We start from the raw sequence: 22,910 nt of genomic DNA on the forward strand, positions 1-22,910 counted from the left end.
AAAAATCTTCTTTTTTGTTCTTAATATAAATCAGTTTTGAATGGTGGTGGGACAGCCTTTTGCAACTCTTGTTATTAGGTAAATGATGGTCCACCAGGCAAATCTGGCCTGCTGCTGTCTGTTTTTACATGGCCCCTGGGCTACAATGGTTTTCATTTTTTTAAAGTGGTTGAAAAACAATCAAAAGGAAGAATAATATTCTGTGACATGTAAAATTATGTAATATTCAAATTTCAGTATCCACAATAAATTTTATTGCACACACACACACACACACACACACACACACACACACCCTGAAAACCCCAATTGTGAAGGCCACAGAGGCACAGATTCGCAGGGTGCTTTGATCAAAAAGACCTCCTGAACTCTCCTACTGCAAGCTTCTCATTTTACAGAGAAGAAATGGAGCATGAGAGAGAAAGCGACTTGCCTTGAGTCCTAATGAGTTAATAGCACTGCTGCAACTCTAGGCTGAGCCCTTTTCTCACTTATTGTACTGAGCAGACCAAAGGGTTAAATTGTGACTCAGCATTCCTGCTGCTTCTTTCTGATCCTTGTTTTGGGATAACGTGTATTGAATTTATATTTATTATAAGCCACGCACACTGTTCAATGCCAGGGTGTTTGGTCTTCACACTGTTATATGAGGAAGGTTGGACTGTTGTATGACACCTAACCTGTAGAGTCTTTGCTCTCCTCCTCTGCCCCGTGCACCAGCCATGCTGATCTGTGTCAGATCGCCTTTGGGGCATCCTGTCCTCTGGCTCCCTCCTACTGCAGTCTCTCGGGGGCCTTAGCTCTCCCCGACACCCTCCCACTGCAGGATCTTCAACCTCTCCTTCTCCTGTGCCTCCAAGTCCTACCCTACATCATTAATCAACATGTTCAAATTCCTCTCCACTTGGAAAAAGAAGCTATCCCTCGGTCCTACATTTCCTCTTTCCTTTCTTTCCCAGTCAAGCTTTATGAGAGAGTCGCCTGCACTTGCAATCTCTCCTTCCTCACTGTGCACTGGCTCCTGACCCCACTGCAATCTACTATCCACCCTCAGCCCAGCCCACTTCACAAGGACTTCTTTGTGATTTGAATCAATGGACACTCTTTAAATCTTATTTTACACCAGTGATCACTCACTCCCTTTTCCTTTAAACTCATGCACTAACTGAGCCCTCATGTTCAAAGTCATATGTCCTGTATCAGGAGAGACAGAGAGATAAACAGTCCATTGTTGCAGCCACTTTCAGTGTGCTCTGTGCCCCGTGTACACTGTCCTCTCGGCTCAGGATACTCTCCCGTCACCACCTGTGCCCCTGCTTTCACCTGTGCTGCGAACACCTACGTATCCTCGAAGATCCAACTGATATTACATTATGGGACTTACTTCCAAAGGTTTTTTGCAAAGATTAAGTGTGCTAATATAGGGTACATACTTAGAACAGTACTGGCATGTAGTAGGCACTGAGTAAGTGTTGCTTGTTACTGGTATCACTGTTTCTACAGCACAATCTGGAGCACACGGTCCAATGGAAGCCAATGTAGCAGGAGGCCCAGGATGCAACAGGGCTGACCTGGCCCACTTCCCGGAGGGTCCTGGCTAAGGGGCACAAACTCCTGGGGTTGTCACCAGTGTGAGACCCACGACCTGGGAGATATCAGAGAGGACCTCAGACCCCAAACATATTATTTAGATTAAATTTTTGATTGCCTTCCTCACTCCCTGCCCCCCACACTCCCCTCCCCTCCACAGTAAGTAAAAGAAGATAATTGTACTTTAAAAGAAAGGGGCCTTCTATAGATACCTGGGTTATTGTGAGTCTCCAGTGTACTGGCATATGGTAAGTACTCAGTAAATTTGTAGATGGGATGAATGGTGAGTGGCAGGACACAAGAAGCAGGTACAGACCAGAGGAAGAAAGTGCTTCCTGCCTACCTTCACACTGACCTTGACTCTGTCTCAGGCTTTAGTCCCTCTTATAAGTGCTGAGGTCTATAGCTCCTTTAACTGCCGCTCATTCACTTCATGACCTCTGGAGAGTCCTTTCTCTTGTTTGGGCCAGCAGCTGCGCCAGTAGCTGGGCCAGTTCAGGTATGATAAGTAGTTTTTATCTTTTATGTAGGAATCAGCCTTTGAACAGTGCTGGCTGAAGTACTATGTAGAGAGACTTCAAAACTGAATCTAGGCTGAGCAGAAAAAAATTGTAATGGCTTAATGATGGCATGAGTCTGTGAGATGGGTGACTGGAGGTTCATGTGTCATCTATATTTTACTCCTGAACTAGATAACATCCTCCACAACCATTTTCTTTCTAGCAGACCCAGGCTTAATCAGCACATGGATTATGGTTCTTTTCTCACTACAAGATATAATCAAGCTTTCTGCACATGCAAGTTACCCAGTAAAAAAACTTACCCAAACAAAAACTTCTCCACTATTCACTACTGGAGTAGATGAAATGAAGGTCAAAGATGGCCCTTCCAAAAAGGAAGGAGGCAAAAAGAGCCCAGACATTGGAGTCAGTGTTCTCAGCCACTTACAACCTGGATGATTCTGAGTGAATCATATAAACTGTCTAAACTTTAGCTGCTTCTTCTCAAAAGTGGGATAATAATATTTAGAATCACAGGATGGTAACTGGGATTTAGTAAAGTACAAAATATATAGTACCTGGCACAGTAAGGTACTTTGTGAGGGAGACGCTTAGTATTAATTCCATCTCTCATCTTCAAAGCGAGGGCAGGGAGCCCTTGGCTATAAATGCCTGAGAGATAGAGATTGTGTCCTATTTGTCTCTTCATACCTGGTTCTTGATGCAAAATAAATGTTTAAGAAATATTTACTGACTTGCATCAGGTTACGTTCAGTAGAAATGGAATCAGACTATCTTTTAGATCCTCTCAGTACACAGCACAAGACCTGGCACGTGGTCTGTGCTCACACACACTTGCAGAGTGCAGTCTTCCGGTGGCCAGATTCCAGGACTCCATGAATGGAAAAGCACACAATTCTCGGAGGGGCACCAGGGGGCGGGACACATGCCCACACACTGCTGGCACTGTCTCATCAAAGGGCTTCCACTTGTGGCTGCTGCACCACACCCTCCTTCTCGAAGGGAAGTGGCCTTGATGAATCTGCTTGTTAGGTCTCTTCCGAATTTCTATGGAGAAAAAGAGTCTGATTTTCTGCTGTGGCCCCAGGGGACACTCAGAACTACTGCCTCTCCCATGCAGCCCCGCCCCCCCCAAATTGTCCCTGCAGGGCAGTGTGAAAGCCATTGCTCTCCTTTCCCACCTTGTTAGCTTCCCTTTGACGTCCCCTTCCTCATTCCAGTGACACTGAATGGACCGCAGTTTCACATATCTGAGTCATCATCTCACTGTTCTAAACGGCCTATTTTTGCCACAGGCCCTGTAACTGTTCTCCTTTAGGTGAGTCCTGAAGAATTTCACAGCCTTAATGAGTACATCAATTATTGTTCATGGAAGAGCCGAATGTCTCCTTAAAGGTTATTTGAAGGTTGATTGCTATCTCAGTGCTTATATCCAGCAAATCTCTCTCGGCCTTATGAATGCATTTGACCTTTTTATAGGTACGGCGGAAAAATAACAGAACAAAAGTTAATTTAGACCTCTATAATACAACATTTTTTTTCTGAAAGAAATGAAAGGGCATTGAAATCGATACCTGCACAATAACACACTGATGAATGTTGGGACCTAATTTCTCATTTTGCTAACTCAAGATTGGGAATTCTGAATAGTTTTCAATCCTGCATTCTTTGGGCACTGTGAAGTCCGCCGTATTGTGTCCACACAATGCTGCTGCACACTCATTATGGGAGTACCAGTGGTCCTGAAAAGGTCAGTTAGTTAGAAATGTCAGCGTTCAATGGAGCCGCGCAGACCTGTGTGCGTACAGATCCAATTAGAGCGGCCGGGCACGGCCACTATAAGCCAGAATCCTAATGAGCAAGTAGAGGGATGAGGGAGGCACTTTTTTTTTTCTTTCTTCTTCTTCTCCAAAAGAAATGGAGATTGCTTTTCAGCCACCCAACATGGGGTTGTTTAAACTTTACTAAACAGCACTTAGGCTCCAGGTAGGCTGGAAGGGAACCCCCAGCTTCTGCAAAGGCTGGAATAGTCAGCTGTTGAAGGGAGAGTAACGAGCAGGCCAGAGGAGTACTTCAAACTTAAGGCTGGTGAAATGGGTCACTCTGCCCAAGACTTACTGCATTTCACCGTGCATGATGCACATTTTTTGGCCCAAATTTTTTAGAGAAAAATAAGGATGCACATTATATGTGGCTATATTGATTACATACCATGCATGTAATAATAGGGTATTATACATAAAAGCATGGGCATGCATTATACATGGCAAAATATGGTAATTTTATGTTCTCCAGATACTGGGTGGATGGGACCTTCTCAGTCCAGTGAGCCAGAAAATAGTTCTCACATTCACGACCAAGGCAAAGGCCCTCACAGCTCAGGTCTGTGTTAGGATGGAAAGACACAGATGGACAAATGCAGCTACTTATTTTTTGAAAGAAACAGTAGCTAGACATTTCTCAGAAAACCCTGCCAATCTGGAAAAGCGAGACCATTATTCATATATCTTGGGAGTAGGGAGAGAATCCTTGAAGGGATAAGAAAAGGTAAGTGTGTCTGAAAGGAAACAAAGACCTAGGACAGATGTTCCTTGACTTAGAATGGGGTTAAGTCCCAATGAACCCATCGTAAGTTGCCAATACTGTAAATCTAAATACATTTAATACATCTAAATATCATGGCTTAGTCTAGCCTATGTCCCAATGTTCAGAACACAATATCCAAAAAATTGCTGGCCACTGTGTTGGTACACTGTGGAGGTCCAGGTGTTGACCCCCAGGATTGCGTGCCTGACAGGGAGCTGTGGCTCACTGTGGCTGCCCAGCATCATGAGAGCGCATTATTGTACCATGTATTGCTAGCCCAGGAAAATATGAAAATTTAAAGCATCATTTCTACTAAATGCATATTACTTTCACACCACTGTAAAGCTGAAAATTTCTAAGTTGAATCATCCTAAATCTGGGACTGTCTATATTGATTAGCACGATCACCAGCATTAGCACTTTGATAGCCAGCCTCCACGAGGGCCCTAAATGATTCTCACTTCCTGGTATGTATGTCCACGTGTACTCTCCTTCCACGGTGAATAGGCTGATTTGTGTAAGTCTGCATCACAAAAGACACGGCAGCTTCTACCTTGCTCTCTCTAGGATTAGTCACTCAGAAGGAAGTCAGCTGCCATGCTGTGAGGATACTCAAGGGGCCCTACAGAAAGGTCTATGTGGAAAGGAACTGCGGTCTCCGGCCAAAAGCCAGCACCGACTTGCCATCCGTGTTAGTAAGTCACCTTGAAAGACGATCTTCCAATCCCATGCAAGCCTTCAGTCAACCACAGCCTTGGCTGACATCTTAACTGTAATTCATGAGAGTTCCCAAGCTAAAACCACCCAGCTAAGCTGCAGCTAGAATCCTGACCCATACAAACTGTGAGAAAATAAACATTACTGGTGTTTGAAACTGCTAAGGTTTGAGGTAATCTGTCACGAAGCAATGCAATCACTATTTAATTAAATTCTGCTGTGGGTCATGCACTTTACTATGATGGCCACTTCACATATATCATATCTATTCACAAAATTCTAAAAATGTATTATTATCATTCTGATCTCACAGGTGGTAAAATGTAAACAAGGCACAGAAAAGCTTATAGACTTTCCAAAGGTCAAACTCTAAGTATCAACAAAAGAGGTGGGATTTGAACATATAATATATATGTGTATTACAAATTCCTTGCTCTTCTACCCATACCCTGCTGCTGCACACATGTACAATAAATGAACAGGTAAATGAAAAGTGTACAGAGCACACGCCTGCTTTTGTGCTCATTTGGAGCAGATTAAGATACTTCCTACAATGAACGCTTCTATGCCAACAAATTGGATAACCTAGAAGAAACAGATATGTTCCTGGAAACATACAACCAACTAAGAATGAATCAGGAAGAAATAGAAAATCTGAACAGACCTGCTGTCAATAGCCATGGCCACTGTTGTGACTCTAGCTCCAACCAGGAAGGCGCTCCTTGGGTCCAAGCCCCTTCCTGATGATGAGTCTGGTCACTGCCCAGAGATTCTAGCTGTGGAGCCCCTCCTGTATCCGGCCTTTGTGCAGAAGAGCTGTTATAGAACACCTCAATGTTTGTCCTGTTCTCAGACCTTATAATGCACATAGTTGGTTTAGCTTGAGCACAGAGATAGTCATTGAAAAAATTCAAGTGATTTGGGCTATTTCCAGGTAATGCCAGTCCCCAATTTATCCCCTGACTTCACGTATGATGTTTATAATTTAATTCTCAGCCAATCAGCACAGATTTCCCTGGATACAGATACTTGTTCAAAGAAGTCATAAGGAACCAATCAAAGAATAAGAAGCAATAGAGGTTCTGCTGGGACATTTGTATGAGTCTTCATGCTTTTTCCTACTGGACTAGAATTTGGGAGGATGCAAATTCTGCATCTTAAGGCCCTATGTGGTCTGGGAATGGAGTTACCATGGAGCAGGTTGAGTGAAGAGGAGAAAAACAGGGTCTCATGACCTCTCAATCAAGATGCACAGAAAGGCAGATTTATTACTGGATTGCCTATTTAAATGAGCCAATGGACTCCATTTTTGCTTAAGCTAATTTAGGTTGTGATTAAAGACTCCTACAGATGTAGTTCCTGAGCCTTAATTTGACCTTTCATGCTTTGAATTCCAGTTCCTCTAGGGCTGGGGTCTGCATTCTACTTGATAGCCAAGGTCTTGCCGGCTCCCTCCTAACCCAATCTCTCTCATGCTGGTCAGCTACCGTGCTTTTGCGTGCCACCCCTCCAAATTCCCCTTCCCGGAGCTTAGTCCACCCATCTAGGTGTTCCAGAATGGGACCTCTGACCCCTTTCCCACGAATGTCTTCACCGCAGTCCTGGGATATGGTGCACTATACAGATTTCCCAGGAAAAACATCCTAGGAACACAGATAGCACTCAGGTTGTCCCCTGGGGACCTTGAGAACATATTTCTCCTTCCCTCTATTTTCTCAGATTCTGAAATTTGTTTACATGGGTTTAATACATTTCCTGAGTCATAACACCCCATGTTGTTTTTCCCTGTTGACTTGAGGTAGAAGTTGGGGGATGGAGACAGGAACGTAAATTGACACAATCTTTCTGGAAAATGAGATGGCAGCAAGACTCAATAATGCTTTAAAAATATTAATGCTATTTGGCCCAGTAATCTCACTTTAAAAATATTGAGCATAAGAAAACTTACACACAAAAAAGTAAAAGGATGTTTTCACAAATAATTTTATGGTAGTTATTTATAAAAGAAAAACATCTGAAAATAACACCTGTTCAACAATAGAACATATATATTTACAAACCGTATGAAAGATGGAAGGTACTAGAGCTTTTAAAAATAAGTATGCCTTTAAAGGGCTCATAAAATGCTCATGGATCTATTAAGTCCCTCCCTAGTAATCTATTTTAAGACAATAACCTAAAATATGGACAAAAAGTATACACAAAGGTTAATAAATTATTCCTAAGACTGAGAAACTAGAATCAAGTTGAATAGCCAACATTATGGGCATGGGAAAATCTTTCTAATATTAAGTGAAAAATCAGGATCACATTTTATATCTATATTATATAAATTATGTAAAACAAAAGTATAGTTGAATAAAAAAGGCAAAGAAGTAAATGTGTTAAAATATTAAACAGTGATTGCCTCTGGCAGACTACTGATATTTTCATCTTTATAACTTCTCTGTTTTTTGAAATTTGCACCATGCCATGTGCAATTTTTAATACAAAAAATTATTGTAAAAAAGATGGTATGTAAACTACACAGCAACATAAAGATTGTTTAGGAAATAATGTTAAGTGAAAAAAGATATATCTAAAAATTTACTGTGATTGCAATTATGTAAATATGTTTCTGCATATAGACAAGAACAGAAAAGGAAAATGTATACATAGAATTGGGTTTGTACTGTGCTAAGGCTGCGGGATTAGGAGTAATTTATTTTCTTCTCTAAAGATCTCTTTAAAGTTATTTTAAGGATGTGTATGCATTCATGAACCATCTTCTCCATGCCTGTCCACCGTGCTGCTAACTTTCTGGCTGTGAGGCCAGGAGTGCACTCGCTTGGCTTCGCTCCTGGTCCTGGCCACTCTGGCCTGGCCCCACAGGCCAGGCTGGCTCCAAAATGGCCATGAGGCAGCTAATACTGGCTAACTTGGCCTCTCTTGTTCCTTTTGCCTCCAGGGGGGCTGACTTTACATCTTGATACAAAGCCTGAAATTGTCATGTGATAGCCAGCAGTCTCAGCCTACCACCATTTAACATTATTATTTTAACAATGCTAAGAGGAGATTTAAAAAACAAACATTGTGAATATTTTTGATCAGGAACAAATCTAGCTGTGATTTTTCTGGAGGTTTCTATGATATCTCAGGATAACAAATGTTTCCTCAGGACGTAGCCTCGTTAGCAGAAGAGTCCTAGTGACTATACTGTCTCTGACATTCCAGGTTCTCCGTAGCCCCAGCAAAGTGGACCAGCACGAATTCTGTCCGAGAAAGAAGACTCCGCAGGCCAATAGCACAAATGAAGTGATATTTAAAGACTTTATTTATTTATTTTTAGAGAGATGGGAAGGAAGGGAGAAAGGTGGGAGAGAAACATCAGTGGGCAAGAGAAACATCAATTGGTTGCCTCTTGCAGGCCCCCAACTGGAGAGCTGGCTTGCAACCCAGGCATGTGCCCTACCAGGAATTGAACCAGCAACCTTTCAGTTTGCAGGCTGGTGTTCAGTCCACTGAACCACACCAGTCAGGGCATAAATGAAGTGATATTTATATGTATCAGTGGAAAAGACAAAGGACTTGAAATCAGGCAGATCTAGATTTAAATCCTGACTGTCATAAACAGTGTGCATGTGGGCAATTCACCCAAGCAGGCGGCACCTTTACTTCTCATCTGCAGAGCAGGCAGGACAATAGCTGTACTATAGGATAGCAGGGAGAATTATGTGGAAAATATATGTAAAGCACTTGACACATCTTTGGCACTGAGTGCCAGTGTAAGATACTTCCTAAATGCTGCCCTTTTAGTCTACACCGTTAAAAAGCTATGACCATCTGACAGGGTGCCCAGATAATTCAATGGGGGAAAGAACAGGCTTTTCAACAAATGGTGCTGGGAAAACTGCACATCTATATTCAAAAAAAGTAATTTGGGCTCCTACCTGATGTCATGTTTAAAAAGTTAAGCTGTAGGAGTACATCTCTGTGACCTCGGGTTAGCCAATGTTTTCTTAGCTATGGTACCAAAAGTTCAAGCCACAAAAGAAAAAAAGAAGATAAATTGAGCTTCACCAGCATTAAAAACTTTTTTGCTTCAAAAGGTATCAAAGGATAAGTGAAAAGACAACCCATAGAAAAGGGAAAATATTTACAAATTATATAGCTGGTAAAAGACTTTGTACCCAGATTATATATTTAAAAAGTCTTACAATTCAACAATAAAAAAGAAAACTACCTTTCTGAATTTAGCAGTAGGATTATGACTTGCTGTGACCAAGTGTGTCTGGGCAGAAGTGATGCCTTTCCCAATTTTCAAGAGCAGGTGCATGGCTCCTCGTGTCTGCCTTGCCCCTCTGTCCTGATGCCCCACATGGCAGGTGCTGTCAGCGCCTTGCCACAACCTCACATGTCCTTGTGCACCTATTTCTGTCCACACGTAATTATGTCCAATTGCTGACACCTGAAAGTCTCTCCTGAGGGCTATCTCTGGCTACTGGAATCTGTATGTCTACACACTGAGCAGATTCGACATATCAAGAAATTAACACACCCACCAGCAAGCCCTGTCCTTTGCCCCTCAGGGGGATAACTCTGACGCTTACTTTCCACACTGACTCGGGGTTCCCCAGTTTGATTAGGTCTCACTGCCATGGGGGGTGGCTTGCTTCATAATAAACCTCTCTTGGTTTCCTTCCTTTTTCTGTATTACTTTCCCATCCCTACCAGGGTCTCTGGGATCATCTACCAAATAAAGTACCTGCACTAAATCTTCTCGAGGTCTGATTGGTAGGGGACCCAAACTAAGACAGCCAGCAATGTTCCCAACAGAAGGCACTTAGTCAGCCTGGGGGCCACAGTAAAGGTGACGTAGGACGGAGCTGACACCAGTCCATGTGGAACGTGTGCCTGAAGTGAAAAGCAAACCTTGGTTTTTTAAGCCCCTGCAGTTTTGATGTTATTGTTACTTCACTGCCACTCAGCCTAGTGAACTATGTATATTTTGTCAGTAATTCTCATTCTAGGAACTTTTTCCAAAGAAATAATTAGAGATGTACATGAAAATCTTTATGTAAAAATGTTCTTCCTGGTATTATTTATAATTAAATAAATTGGGGACAATTTAATATATAATAGGAGGATTAATGTATAATAGAATGCATTTTAGTCACATTAAATTCCCTCTTAGAGAATATTTAATGACTGAAAAATGCTCACACTCTTCCAATAAAAGTTTATACAGTATCATTCTAACTTTATTTGAAAATTACATATATTTGTATACACATGTGCAGAAAATAACCGTTTCTCTTCTCAGTCTGGTGGTTAAGGTTTTACTTGGATGGTAAATAATACTTCCTCATACTGCCTCCCTTCATCGACAGGTTATAGAAAAAAAATTTCCAAAAGATAAAAAAGAAACTATACTTGGACTTCTGGATCACATGACTATATAAGTTCATGCTTCAATAAGCCTGCTCATTTCCATTAAGTAGTAATATTGAATAATATATAAAAAAGAAATAAAACACATATTTGGGCTCCATTGTGAGGGAGGTATATCTCCGCGAAGCTGAAATGCACAGGAAACAGAAGGATAACTGAGCCTGAGGTCATCGGCCGCTGAGGCCTGGATGTGCAGCCGGGCAGTCCCAGCTGAAGGTTTGCTTTATCCCATACTATTCTCTGGAATAACAGAGTCTAAAAATGCTCTGTAGGAGATGACGATCAGAGACAAGGTGTTCTGCTTAGAGCAAAGATCGGGGGTGGGGCTTCCCTGTCATGAGAGGAACCCAGGAAAAAAGGGGATGTTGCAGAACTTTCTGGGCCACAGCTCCTGTGCATAACAGACTCGGCGAGGGCAGGGATAGACACTCAGGAACCAGAAGCAGTGCTAAGCTATCCTGACTTTTTGGTCACTAGATCTGCCATATCCCCAGTATTTATCAGGTCTTACGCTGAGGATGTGGGTCGTGGCAACTGCACAAACCACCAGGCAGGGAGATGGAAGCACAGTGGAGTTCAGTGGGGTCCGGGATGGGGAGAGAGGAAAACAGAACCCCCCCCACAGTGATTTTACAAATTAAAATTTCAAACTGTACAAAGAAATAGAACACTAAAAATGATACTAAACAAAATCAGCCATTGTAACCTGAATTTGCTCCAGATGAAACTTATTTTATAGAACAAAGATTTTAAAGTAAGCATGTTGAGGGCGTTCAAAGAAACAAGGCAGACATTAAGACAGAATAAGAAACTATGAGATAGAATAGGTAGAAATAAAACAAGAGCAGGTGAATATAAACAAAATTAGAAATCTTTTGGATATTAAAATATATAGTCATTAAAATATTGAAAAAGACAAGACAAAGTTAGATTAGATGGAGACAAATGTGAGTTTACGATTGCAAGCTACTTGTGGGGAACTCAAAATCAGTGCAGTAAGGTAACATGATAAAAAAAATCACAAAAATTAGTTAAGAACCAAGCCACTTGAGAAATCTAATAGTCATCTAGTAAAAATTCTTGAAGAAGAAAATCAAAGGAATGGTGGAAAAGTAACATTTGGAGAGATAATTTACCAATAATTTCTCAGAAATAAAGACAGATTCTCAGATGGAAAGTGTACTCACAGTACCAAGTAGGGCGAATAGGAGTAAATTCATACCTAGATACAACAGAATGAAAAAGCAGAACATTAAGATTTCTAAAAATCTTGAAACTTAACCAAGAAAAGATGTTACTAAAACCAATTCAATAATGGCAGACTTCTCATCAGCAATTAATAATGCCAGAAAACAATGAAAAAAATCTCAAAGTACAAAGGCAAGTCCTCAAAGTAGCCAAACTATCATTCTGGAGGAAACATCAAAATAAGGACACGTGGACTCAATTAGATATTAACGGGTTCATTTTAGTAAGGTAACATAAGATGATCTTGGGATACAATAAATAAGAGAACAAAAAAATTATAAATTGTGTAAGAAAAGTCATTAGCTAATGATGATGATGATGACAATAATAATAATAAATACAATGACTTTATTTTTTGCAAGAGTTTAACTTAAAAGCCTAAACATTACGAACTAGGTGCTGACAGACAGGGAAGTGGTTAAAGCACACTAAGGCTCTTTTGTGGCTGAAGGGATGACAGAAATTTTAGATGACTGTGGACTTTGTAAGAAAATGCATAGTCAGGTATATATCCAAAGGAGACCCAGTTAAGTTTAGAAATAAAGTCTGTAACATACAAATCTGCAGATGGGAGGAAAAAAGGCAGGTAGTATATAAAACATAATTCAAAAAAAGGAATGGCAAAAGAAAAAATAAAGGAAATGAATGATAAACAGAAAGTACAAATATGGTGGTAGAAATATGTCCAAATACATCAATAATTATAATAAATAGATTAAATCCGCATGTCATAATATAAGGATTATTATATTTTGTTTTTTTTTTAAAGAGGACAACCGTGCTCTCAAAAGATAACTATAAAAGGTAAAAGGAGAAGGAAATCTCCCTACAAGGATAAAGACAATTTTTCAATGAAGATTTATTATAAATACGGTGTCAGTGAAGAGTAAGGGTGGTAGACCAATGGAACAGCATAGAGAGCTCAGAAACAGACAGGTGCTCTGTGTCAGAAAATTGATACATAACAGATGCATGATTGCTGATAAATGAAACAATGGACTAGTTTTTATATGGTTCTGAGAAAATGGGTTTGCCACAAATAAGTTAAAAAATAATGAAATACCTAAGTCATATTACACACAAATATGACAAAGATCAGCCTTAAATGAGATAAAGACCCAAGAATAACACAAAACTTGACAATTCTTAGAAGTAAATACAGGAGAGTATGTACCCAGGTATGGAAGGATTACTGAAGTCAGTCACAAAAGCAAGCTCATAAAGTAATAAATCAATATATTTAGCTACATTAAATTTTTTAAAAAACCTTCCATATGTCAAAATATATCATAAATCAAGAAAGAAAACCTAAGGCATACTCCAGGAGAGGATATTTGCCATGCCTGTAGGTGACAAAGTATATGCATTATTCTGATTATTCTGATAATCAAAATAACAAGAACTACAAATGAATGTAAATAAAAAAACCAATAAAATGGTGAAATGTATGAAAAGTCAATTTACAAAGGAATAAGCCAACATAGCCAAGGAAATATATGAAAAGATAATCATTCCCACCAGCAATCAGGGAAACACATATTGTAAAAGCGATGGGATACCACTTCACATTTATCATGATGACTAGTATAAATTTATGTCTGACGATTCCATGCTTGGGAGTCAGGGAAATGGAAACTCCCATTCTTCGCTGTTGGAAGTATAAATTTGTTTAATTATTTTAGAAAACAATTGGCCAGTATGTAGTAAACTTGAAAATGCACATAATCAGTAATTCTTCTCCTAGCTACGGGATATGACCTAGAAAATTCCCCTACTTATACACAAGAGGAAATCCACAAAAAGGCTCTTAATAGCATTACTTGCAATTGCAAAATAACTGAAAATATCTTAAATTATGGTCAATAAAATGGATAAATAAGTAGTGATCTAATAATTTATGGAATACTATATAGCAGTTAAGATGAATGAACCAGAGTTGCGCGTTTCTCCTGAATGAATCTCTATAATATAATAATGAGTAGGGAATAGTTCACAGAATAACATTTATGGTGTGACACCATTTGTAGAAATTTATAAAATGACACCAGTTATATATTTGAATACATGAGTATGGAGAAATATTGAACTCATTATAGTGGTTACCTATAGGGTAAAGGGAGAGAGGTGGTATCAGGTATTGGCAGATAAAAGTCTCAACCAGATAGCTACATTTTTTTAAATAGGAGACTTGTTGGCATAAATGGTACAATGTTGATATGATAAAGCCAAGGTGTTGGGGGAGGAGGCAGTAAATAGCTGTTATTACATCTGTTCTTTTCTGTATCTATGAAATTATTCACAATAAAGAAAATAGGAGTTTCAAGAAGATAACACAGATGTTTAAGGCTTCCAAATTCCCAAGCAGCAGTCTGGAAGACTTTGTCTATGAGAAATGGCAGCATGGGACTGCAGCTGTGGGTTGAGGATGGTCTGGGGAGGTATGCAGACAAGCTAGTGCCTGCCACTGCAGCTCCAGAGGGGTAGGGAACCTACCACTGCCTGCTGCAGCTTCTGGTGAGGTGAGAACGGGGATGACCTCAAAAGTATGCAAAGAGCTTTTCACATGGAATAGAGTTGTCCAGCTAGCACGAGGTCTAATAGTGCTTCTGAACCCTTCCAAGTCATGGTGCACACAGATAATATTTGTCCGGCACACTGGAGTAATGGCTTCCACAGTGGGGGCACCGGCTACCTCACACCCTGCTCGTGCCTCAGAGCTGAGTGGAGCAACCCCACACATTATCACACAAGTGTAGCCTACTTACAGTACACCAGGGTGCCACAACACACACATTCTTTTCTCATCTGAAAGGAGAGAAAATGATAGACTATCCTAAACTCTGACAGCACTTAGCATTTTGTAATTCCACGGCTGTCCAAAAGCAGTGGACTGAGGGTTATAACAGCTTTTGCTTGAAGTTGTGCACCAGCGATGAGGAACAGAGAGAAGTAGCACAAAGGAAATGCAGTTAACAGAGATTGAATGTTTTCTTCTAAAGTTTTCAGCACAGAGACCACACCTGGTCACCCTCCCAGGATAGTCCTTCTTCACGAGCCATCCTCCTTCGACTCCATGCCACCTACCAGGCAGCTTCCCCATTCCCTATGATTTTCACACATTTCTCAGGATTGAGAACCCTCCACAGTTTATACATTGGCATCATATCAGGGCGTGGCCAAATAAGACTGGGATGTGGAAGCAGATAACCTGGGTCAGCACATGTGACAGGGAAGAGGACATAGTACAGAGCAGAGCAATCGAACAGGACAAAACCAAAACCACTCACCAGCTCCTTAGTGGGGAGGACCTGGTAGGTCACACTCTTGACTGAGCCACTCTCGTTATGTTGGCTTATGATTTGGAATTTCTATATATGTAATCATACATATATGTTTGTGTGTGTTAAACATAGCTCATTTTATGGGATAGATGAACCATTATTCAAACTAATTAATATTTGTTCTTCTGAAGTTGCAAGTTCAAAAACCTCTAGCTGGTAGAAATACAGTAAGGTCTTCTGAACTGGGTGGATCCAACTTAACTTTGCAGTCACCATCTCAAATGTAACAGAGACTGGATGGATAACTAGCCTTGGTGCTAGAATAGTGCCTGCAGAGGACAATTGCTCGGTGTCCTTGGAAGTGAGCCAACTGGGCCTGGGATACAGCATAACGGGCTTGATGCAAGGCAAGGATGACATGGAACAGGCCTGCTGGTCACTAAGACACTGAGACACCTCCACACTTATTGGTAATCAGCCATTCTTAGAGCCCATCAGCCGTGCCGCACAGCCGTGCTGCAACACTAACCCCTCTCCCAGGATCAATCTCCCCACAGTCCAGCAACCCAAGTGTAAAGCCTAACAGAGTGGGGGGTTACCAGGGCTGCTAAACACTTTGATTGTCCCCAGGGCATGAAGATGAGTCCCCACACCTACTCTTGAATGCTCATTAACCCTGCAGGTACCATCACCTCCTTGGATCCTCTCACTGGCCAGTTTTACTTCAGTTGTCAAACTAAATAAAATACGTTTCTGCAAATTAAACATCTCAACCTCTCTCTAGGCTAGATGCCAGGCCTAGGGCAAAGATAGGGCCTTTTAATCCCATGGCCATGGCTGGAGGTCTTGACCTTTCCCTGTGAAGGTGACAGACAAGAGTCATCCTGACCCTCAGCACAGAAACCAAACCTGGTCACCTTCCCAGACTAGTCCTTCACAAGCCATCCTCCCCTGATTCCATGCCACCTACCAGGCAGCTTCCCCATTTCTGTGCTTTTAAAACATTTCCCAGGAGACCAGAACACTTCCTTGACACTTGAGTTCATCAAGTGATTTGGTGAGAACTTGACCCTGGAATATGCAGCAACATCAGAGTATTAGCTCTGCCATCTGCAGAGTCAAGAGGAGGCAGCAAGAGCTGGGAGGGAGAAAAGGCAGCAAGAACTGGGAAGGAGAAGGGTCGGTCACGGCGCAAAAGAATTCCGCTGTTCATTCAGGGAGCAGAGGAGGAGGGCAGGGATTGCATCTGGGTAGACAACCAGGCATCACTCTGGGAAATAAGGGAAAAGCCAAAGCACAATGGCCACTCCTACTCACCGGGGCTGGTTATTGTCAGGAGGTCAAGCTGCCGCTGTTGCTGCAAAAGAAAACACACTGTAAGAACACTGATTTCAGCCAGAGACAAACTTGTGCTTAGTAGGTCAGGGTGGACAAAAGGGGATGTTCAGACACCAGAGCAGGGTGCATGGTGGATAAACTGGTGCTGGCTTGCAATTCTGCAGAGAGACAAAGGGAATGGATGGCTTTCTTGTTTGTCCTTGGATGGCCAGGGTGGAGAGAGTCTTAGAGGTCACCCATTCACCCCTGTATGTATTTGGGCAAAAGCCATGGGCTCATTTGTCTGTACCAGATGACTTTAGAGTTTTCTTTGCCCATGCTGGCTGCACTGGTTAAGGGGCTGACACCCTGGCGTTCCCTTTGCCTTGAGTCCTTCAGTTACTGTCATCCTCCTGATGTGCCTATCTAACCAGGATATTCCTGGGCTGCTTTATTTCTTGAATTTGCTCAGCAAGGCTACCACAGTTTCAGTTGTTGGTGATCAGACTATCAACTATCCCCTCTCTAATTGAACCCTCATCTCTTTGTACCATGCAATGCTCAAAGAAAATATAGTATCTGTTGGGCACACCATGCCATATGGATGAGGCTGAACATGTTTGGAGGCAACTGCCTTGGCCCAAAGCTGAGCTGATCAACACTACAAGAGGGGTGCCCCTTATCACAGCATACTTATGGGGAAGCTCTGTTCTGGAGCAGATGCCATAGGCATTGGAGGGTGGGAAAGTGGGTACTGGAGTTTGGGGGGGCAGTGGTCGGCAACTCTCTTAAAGACTTCAGTCGGGACTCCTTAAACCCTAACCAACCTCTTTCTCTTTCTTACACTGGATTTTCCATAAATAGTACTAAAAGTCTGTGTTTTGTTTTTTTTTTAGCTTGAAAGGGGTCCAAACAAACACACTGTGAGAACCATGCTATAGGCTATGCATTGCAGGGGCTTCTGATTATCTGGTATTTCATCTAATAGATTCTTTGCCTTACTTCACCTTCCCTGTATTTCCCTCTTTATTTCATCTCTCTCTAATAGTAGTTTCCTGAAATTCTGCTTAAGAAGAAAGGGGAAGGCAGCAACATTTGGGGGGTACCAACATAGACCAGGCACTTTGATGTGTTATTTCTTTTTATACTCTTGTCAGTCCTGCAGGGCTGGTATTGTACGGAGAAGAGACATGAGGTTGAGTGGAAAAATGATCTGTATGAGACCACATCTTCATTAATTGGCAGGGCCAGTATTGGAATTCAGTCAGTCTAATCCTGGCTTCGAAGACCAAAATATGACAATGTGTATAAATGATTATGATGATGCCTGATATTTCATAGGTGCTCAATAAAAAGAAATGTTTAGTACTGATGTTATTATTATACATCATATAATTCTTGGTTTACATAAGCTACCTCTTCTCTTTTCATACAATTATGAATGCTTGGAACTCAAAGGTCATTGAGTTGACCTGCTATGAGAACAGAAATCCTCTCTGCAATGTCCCACTAGTTGTACAGACTGCTTCTGTTTCATCATTTTTCTTGATGGGTGACTCACTTCTTACTATCTATCAGACAGCTCTACTTTGAGCAGGGTTGAAACCTGCTCTCTTATGACATCATCACTCTTTCCAACTGCCTCAGCCCATGACAAAAATTTGTGCAAAGATCTGTGTTTTCTTCTCTATAGGTTAAATACTCCCAAGTTTCTTTGTCCTTTCCTCGTAAGACCTGGCCTCAAATCTCTTTGCTCTTGTAGTCACCCCCTCCTCCATTTAACTTTGATCTGTCCCAGTCAAAGCCTCTTTAAGACCCCCCTACCCCTGCTTCAGTGACTTCTCACCAGCCTAAATGCAGCTCTGTATCCTTTCCCAGCCTCCGTAGTCACACATCCCTGTTCCCTGCCAGCTTGTAACTCTCTCCTGTACACATTTTCAAGCAAATGATACAGTTCCAAGATGTCCTTGACCTACATTATGAACATCCTCGTACTGAGGAATAAAGTGAAATGAAACATGCACATGGGCTAGAAGGAATGCCAGGGCCAGACCGCCTTCCTCCCCAAACACAGAATTAGGCCAGTAGTACATTGCCTTAAGCTGCCTTTGCCAAGGCCAACCTGTGTGGCTTGGCACTTTCCTCGTGCGTGTGGAAGGAACACAAAGTGTCCTTCTATTTTTTCATAAACTTGATTTTATGACTGCTGTTGGTGATGAAGGTCTATTTATCTGAAAAAATGTCTATTTCCTAATCAAGACCCGTCTCTAAATGGTGACTCTGTGTCCAGGGACCAGCAGAGAAAAAAGGAAAGAAAACCTAACAGGAGGCAGACATACCTGGGCTTGTGCCCTGGCTCTTGTGTGTGGCTTTGGATAACTCACTCTGTGTCTCTGGCCTCAAACTTCATGTGTCCAAAATCAGTGAGTGAGGCTGAAAAACCTCCAGGCACTCATGTCAAATGCAGCAGCCAGGCACTGTGCTGATGGGCTCCCTCTTCTGGTGTAAACGGTTCCTTGAGAGCCCCTTACCAGGACACCAGAGTCTCAAAGGACAGGGTCGGAATATAAAAGGGGCCAATGTTTAAGCTTTCCTTTCACATTGCAATTTTCAGGGCGTGTGTGTCTTCCTCACTAATTGAGGAACATCCTAAGGGCCTGGAACATCTATTATGTAGTCCCTGGCATACAGTACATAGAGTAAGAATTTGCTTCAAGTCAACTAAACCCTTCCTGAAATCCACATTACCCTTTCAAACCCCCAAGCCTTTGTTCGTGTTGGCCTCCCTGTCTAGCTTAATTTCTCATGATCTTTGTGGAGGTCCCCACTTACTCCTCAAGACCTCGCTGAGGTCTTCTCTGCACACCAACTTCCAATCCTAGCTTCCTTCTCTCCCTTCCTTGGAGCAGAATAAATGTGTCATTTTGTTCTCCCAATGCATCTTGTAAAACATACCTTTTGTATCACACTCTATCTTAATCGACCGTTTCCTTCTTTGTTCCTCACAAGGTCCTTACTCAAGGACAAGACTGTGTCCTTTCATCAGTACGTCTCCAGTGCCCAGCACGAGGGCCTAGAAGGAAAGTTTGATGTCATCTAGCTCACATGATTCAGGTATTCCATAATTCTCACTGCAGGGACCCTGTTAGGTAGGAATCAGTGAGCGTGGAAGTAAGCATGCTCCTTCCTCTCTAGGACTTTCCCTCTGCCACGCCTTTGGCATTCTCTCCTTTGTGATTTTTGCTCCCACCATCTCTGCAGCCAGCAGTACTGCTGGTCCACCTCTTCTGGGAGACCTCCCTTCTTTCACTCCCCCACACAGAATCTCCGTCTCTTCCTGACTCCTACAGCTCCTGCTATCTGTGCCACTTCTCCTGTGGGGATGAATGAAGTCTAACCTGGTGACAACCCCATTTAACCTACAGTTCCCTGACATATGTGTGCACCACCTAGTGGTCCAAGCAGATAAGTGTAGGCTATGGTGTTAACCTGTAGCTCTAGATGGAATTGCGAAATCCACACGTTTTATGTGCAAATCAAAACAAAATTGTATGTTCAAGAATCACTGTGTAACAATTTTTAGAGAAAGTGGGATATCCAAGTAATTCCCTCAAAGGCCTTCAAAAATTAAAGGAATAAAGTGAAAAGGAAAATTTCCAATACTAGTCTACTTAGTATAATACGCAATGTTAGATGGAGGAAATGAATTCAGTGATCTAGGCAGGTTTGGGAGGCTAACGGGGCTTGTGGGGATGACAGCTGAGCAGTTCAGCCACTAGCCGACCAAAAGCTACGGTCTAAGGAAGATGGGGCCTTCACATGTTGTGTGGTAGCAGTGTGTGTTTTGTGGAGTGTGGGCATTTTGTTAAGTGTATGTGTCTTGCAGAGGAAGGGGCATTCCTCCTTGAGTGAAAGACTTCCATAGCTAGACAGAAGGAAATGTGTTCACATGTGCCAGTGCAGTATTCCCTGGACTCTTAGAGGAGTGTGGGAGTACCAGGGATGGGCCAATCAGGAGTTGATGCGTGAACTCCTGGCTGTGTAGAAGGCCAGCATCCAGCCTTCCCTGGTAGAAGTGGTGCCCCATGGACATTTTGAAGAAACCCATTTCTGTGCTTAAGCACCATGTGGTGAATGCTACATCATAACTCCATGAAGACCATCAGGGGTTGGGGTTTCCAAAGACAACAGGAGCAATCCCTAAATTCGATGCCAGCTAGGGATGGCCAGAGTATCTACCGTGGACGCTGAAGGACTTGTCTACCAGCATCCTCACTCGAAGAGTTATTCGCATTCCCCCATGCATTCAGTGGAAGCTGCTTTGTTAGTGCAATGTCACCCCACCTCTGGCCACAGCTGACTGCCCCAAGAGCAAAAGTACTGAAAGGTGGGCCAGTTAGAAACCTTGTCCAGAAATTTCGGATTTTTTTATGGGTTCAATTTATTCTTAACAGAAACTACTGTTGTCCTAAATTAAAGGACCTGATTTTTTTTGTAATTATGAAAACATATGCTTATTTTCATCATTTTCCAAATCTTTAGAAAATTCAGAAAGTGAAAATTAATGAAATCCCACCACTAAAAGAGAAGCACAGTTAGAGTTTTGGTGTATTTTCTTGTCGTTTTTTTGTTTGTGTATATTTCACAAGATCATATTTATATATAAAATAAAATGTTTTAATCTTTGCAACATTATGTCATTCTTTTGCCCCAGGCAAGGTCTGTGTTTTGAAGTATTATGGTGTAAGTCACATTTATTGTCATAACTGATATGTTTGCTTTTACTGCTGTGATTGTTTCTAATCCTTTTCTTTTTTTTTCAAGGAGGGTGGCATTAATCAGCAAGACATCAGTAGATACCACTTGGTTATTTCGTCACAAGGAGGCAGTTTGAAAGGCCCAGTTACCACAGCCTGATGATGTAGACAAAGTCATAGGAATCTGGAGGAATCTCTTCCAGGCAACAGCCAACCTTCTGACTGCAGTTGCAAAAAGCATTTTGTAGTAAGAGCCTCAGGCTCAAAATCAGAAATATAGGTGTGACTCCTGATTCTCTCTGAGCTGTGTTATGGTAGGCATGTTACTTAAGCTAGCTGGCAATTAGGTACTCCATCCATAAAAGGAGTATGGGCCAATCTCCAGGAGCCTAACAGGAAGGAGAAGCTGAGAGAAAGAGTAAGAGTTCTGAACAGGGATCAGTAGGCAGAGTGGAGAGCATGTCAGTTGAGAGCTAGGAATTCTGAGTGGGGACTCCAGCTCTGTCTTGCCTCTGGCTGAAACTTTTGGCTTCTCACCACCTGGCACCTAGGATTTCATAATAGCACCTTAACTGGTCTCTCTGCTTCTACTCTTGCCTCCTCCAGTTAATCCACATTCCAGCTGAAGTGAGATTTTTAAAAAACTGTTTATATTCTATTGTAGTTGTCTCATTTTTTCCATTTTGCCCCTCTCCACCCAGTCCACCCCTTTTGCCCACAGTCAATCCCCTCTCCATTGTCCATGTCCACGAGTCATTCATACATATTCTGTGACTAATCCCTTCCCCTTCCTTCCACTATTTCCCCTCACTCCTCCCCTCCTATAGCTATCAATATGTTCCATGTTTCCATGTCTCTGGTCCTATTTTTCTTATTAGTTTATTTTGTCCATTTGATTTGTTATAAGTGAGGTCATACAGTATTTGTCTTTTACCCACTAGCTTATTTCACTCAGCATAATATTCTCTAGTTCCATCCATGGTGTTGCAAAAAGTAGAGGTTCCTTCTTTGTTTCTGCTATGTAGTATTCCATTACATAAATGTACCATAGTTTTTTAATCCACTCATCTACTGATGGGCACTTGGGCTGTTTCTAACACTTAGCTATTGTGAATACAGCTGCTATGAACAGAGAGGTGTATAAGTTCTTTTAAATTCATGTTTCAAGAGTCTTAGAATATATCCCCAGCAATGGAATCTCTGGGTCATAAGGCAATTCCATTTTTAATTTTTTTGAGAAAATTGCAGTTGTCCACAGTGGCTATTACCAGTCTGCATTACCACCAATAGTGTACTAGGGTTCTCTTTTCTCCTCATCCTCATGAGCACTTGTTGTTTGTTGATTTATTAATGATGGCCATTCTGACTTGTGTGAGGTGATAGATACCTCATTGTGGTTTCAATTTGCATCTCTCTGATGGCTGGTGGTGCTAAGCATTTTTTTCATATCTATTGGCCATCTC

At 41.8% G+C, this 22,910-nt stretch overlaps 1 protein-coding gene across 1 annotated transcript in view; it reads right to left on the reverse strand.

Moving 5' to 3' along the window:
- Nucleotides 1-22,910, reverse strand: part of LOC119040203 (AGBL carboxypeptidase 4) — a 1,071,017-nt gene that overhangs the window by 273,182 nt on the left and 774,925 nt on the right. The window contains exon 6 of the mRNA XM_037133086.2: nucleotides 16,691-16,730. Within this exon, the coding sequence (XP_036988981.2) occupies nucleotides 16,691-16,730 (40 nt within the window). The remainder of the gene's footprint in view (nucleotides 1-16,690; nucleotides 16,731-22,910) is intronic.

Source organism: Artibeus jamaicensis, unplaced genomic scaffold (assembly GCF_021234435.1).
Source record: "Artibeus jamaicensis isolate MK-2021 breed Jamaican fruit bat unplaced genomic scaffold, CSHL_Jam_final scaffold_1019, whole genome shotgun sequence".
Lineage (NCBI taxonomy): Eukaryota > Metazoa > Chordata > Mammalia > Chiroptera > Phyllostomidae > Artibeus > Artibeus jamaicensis.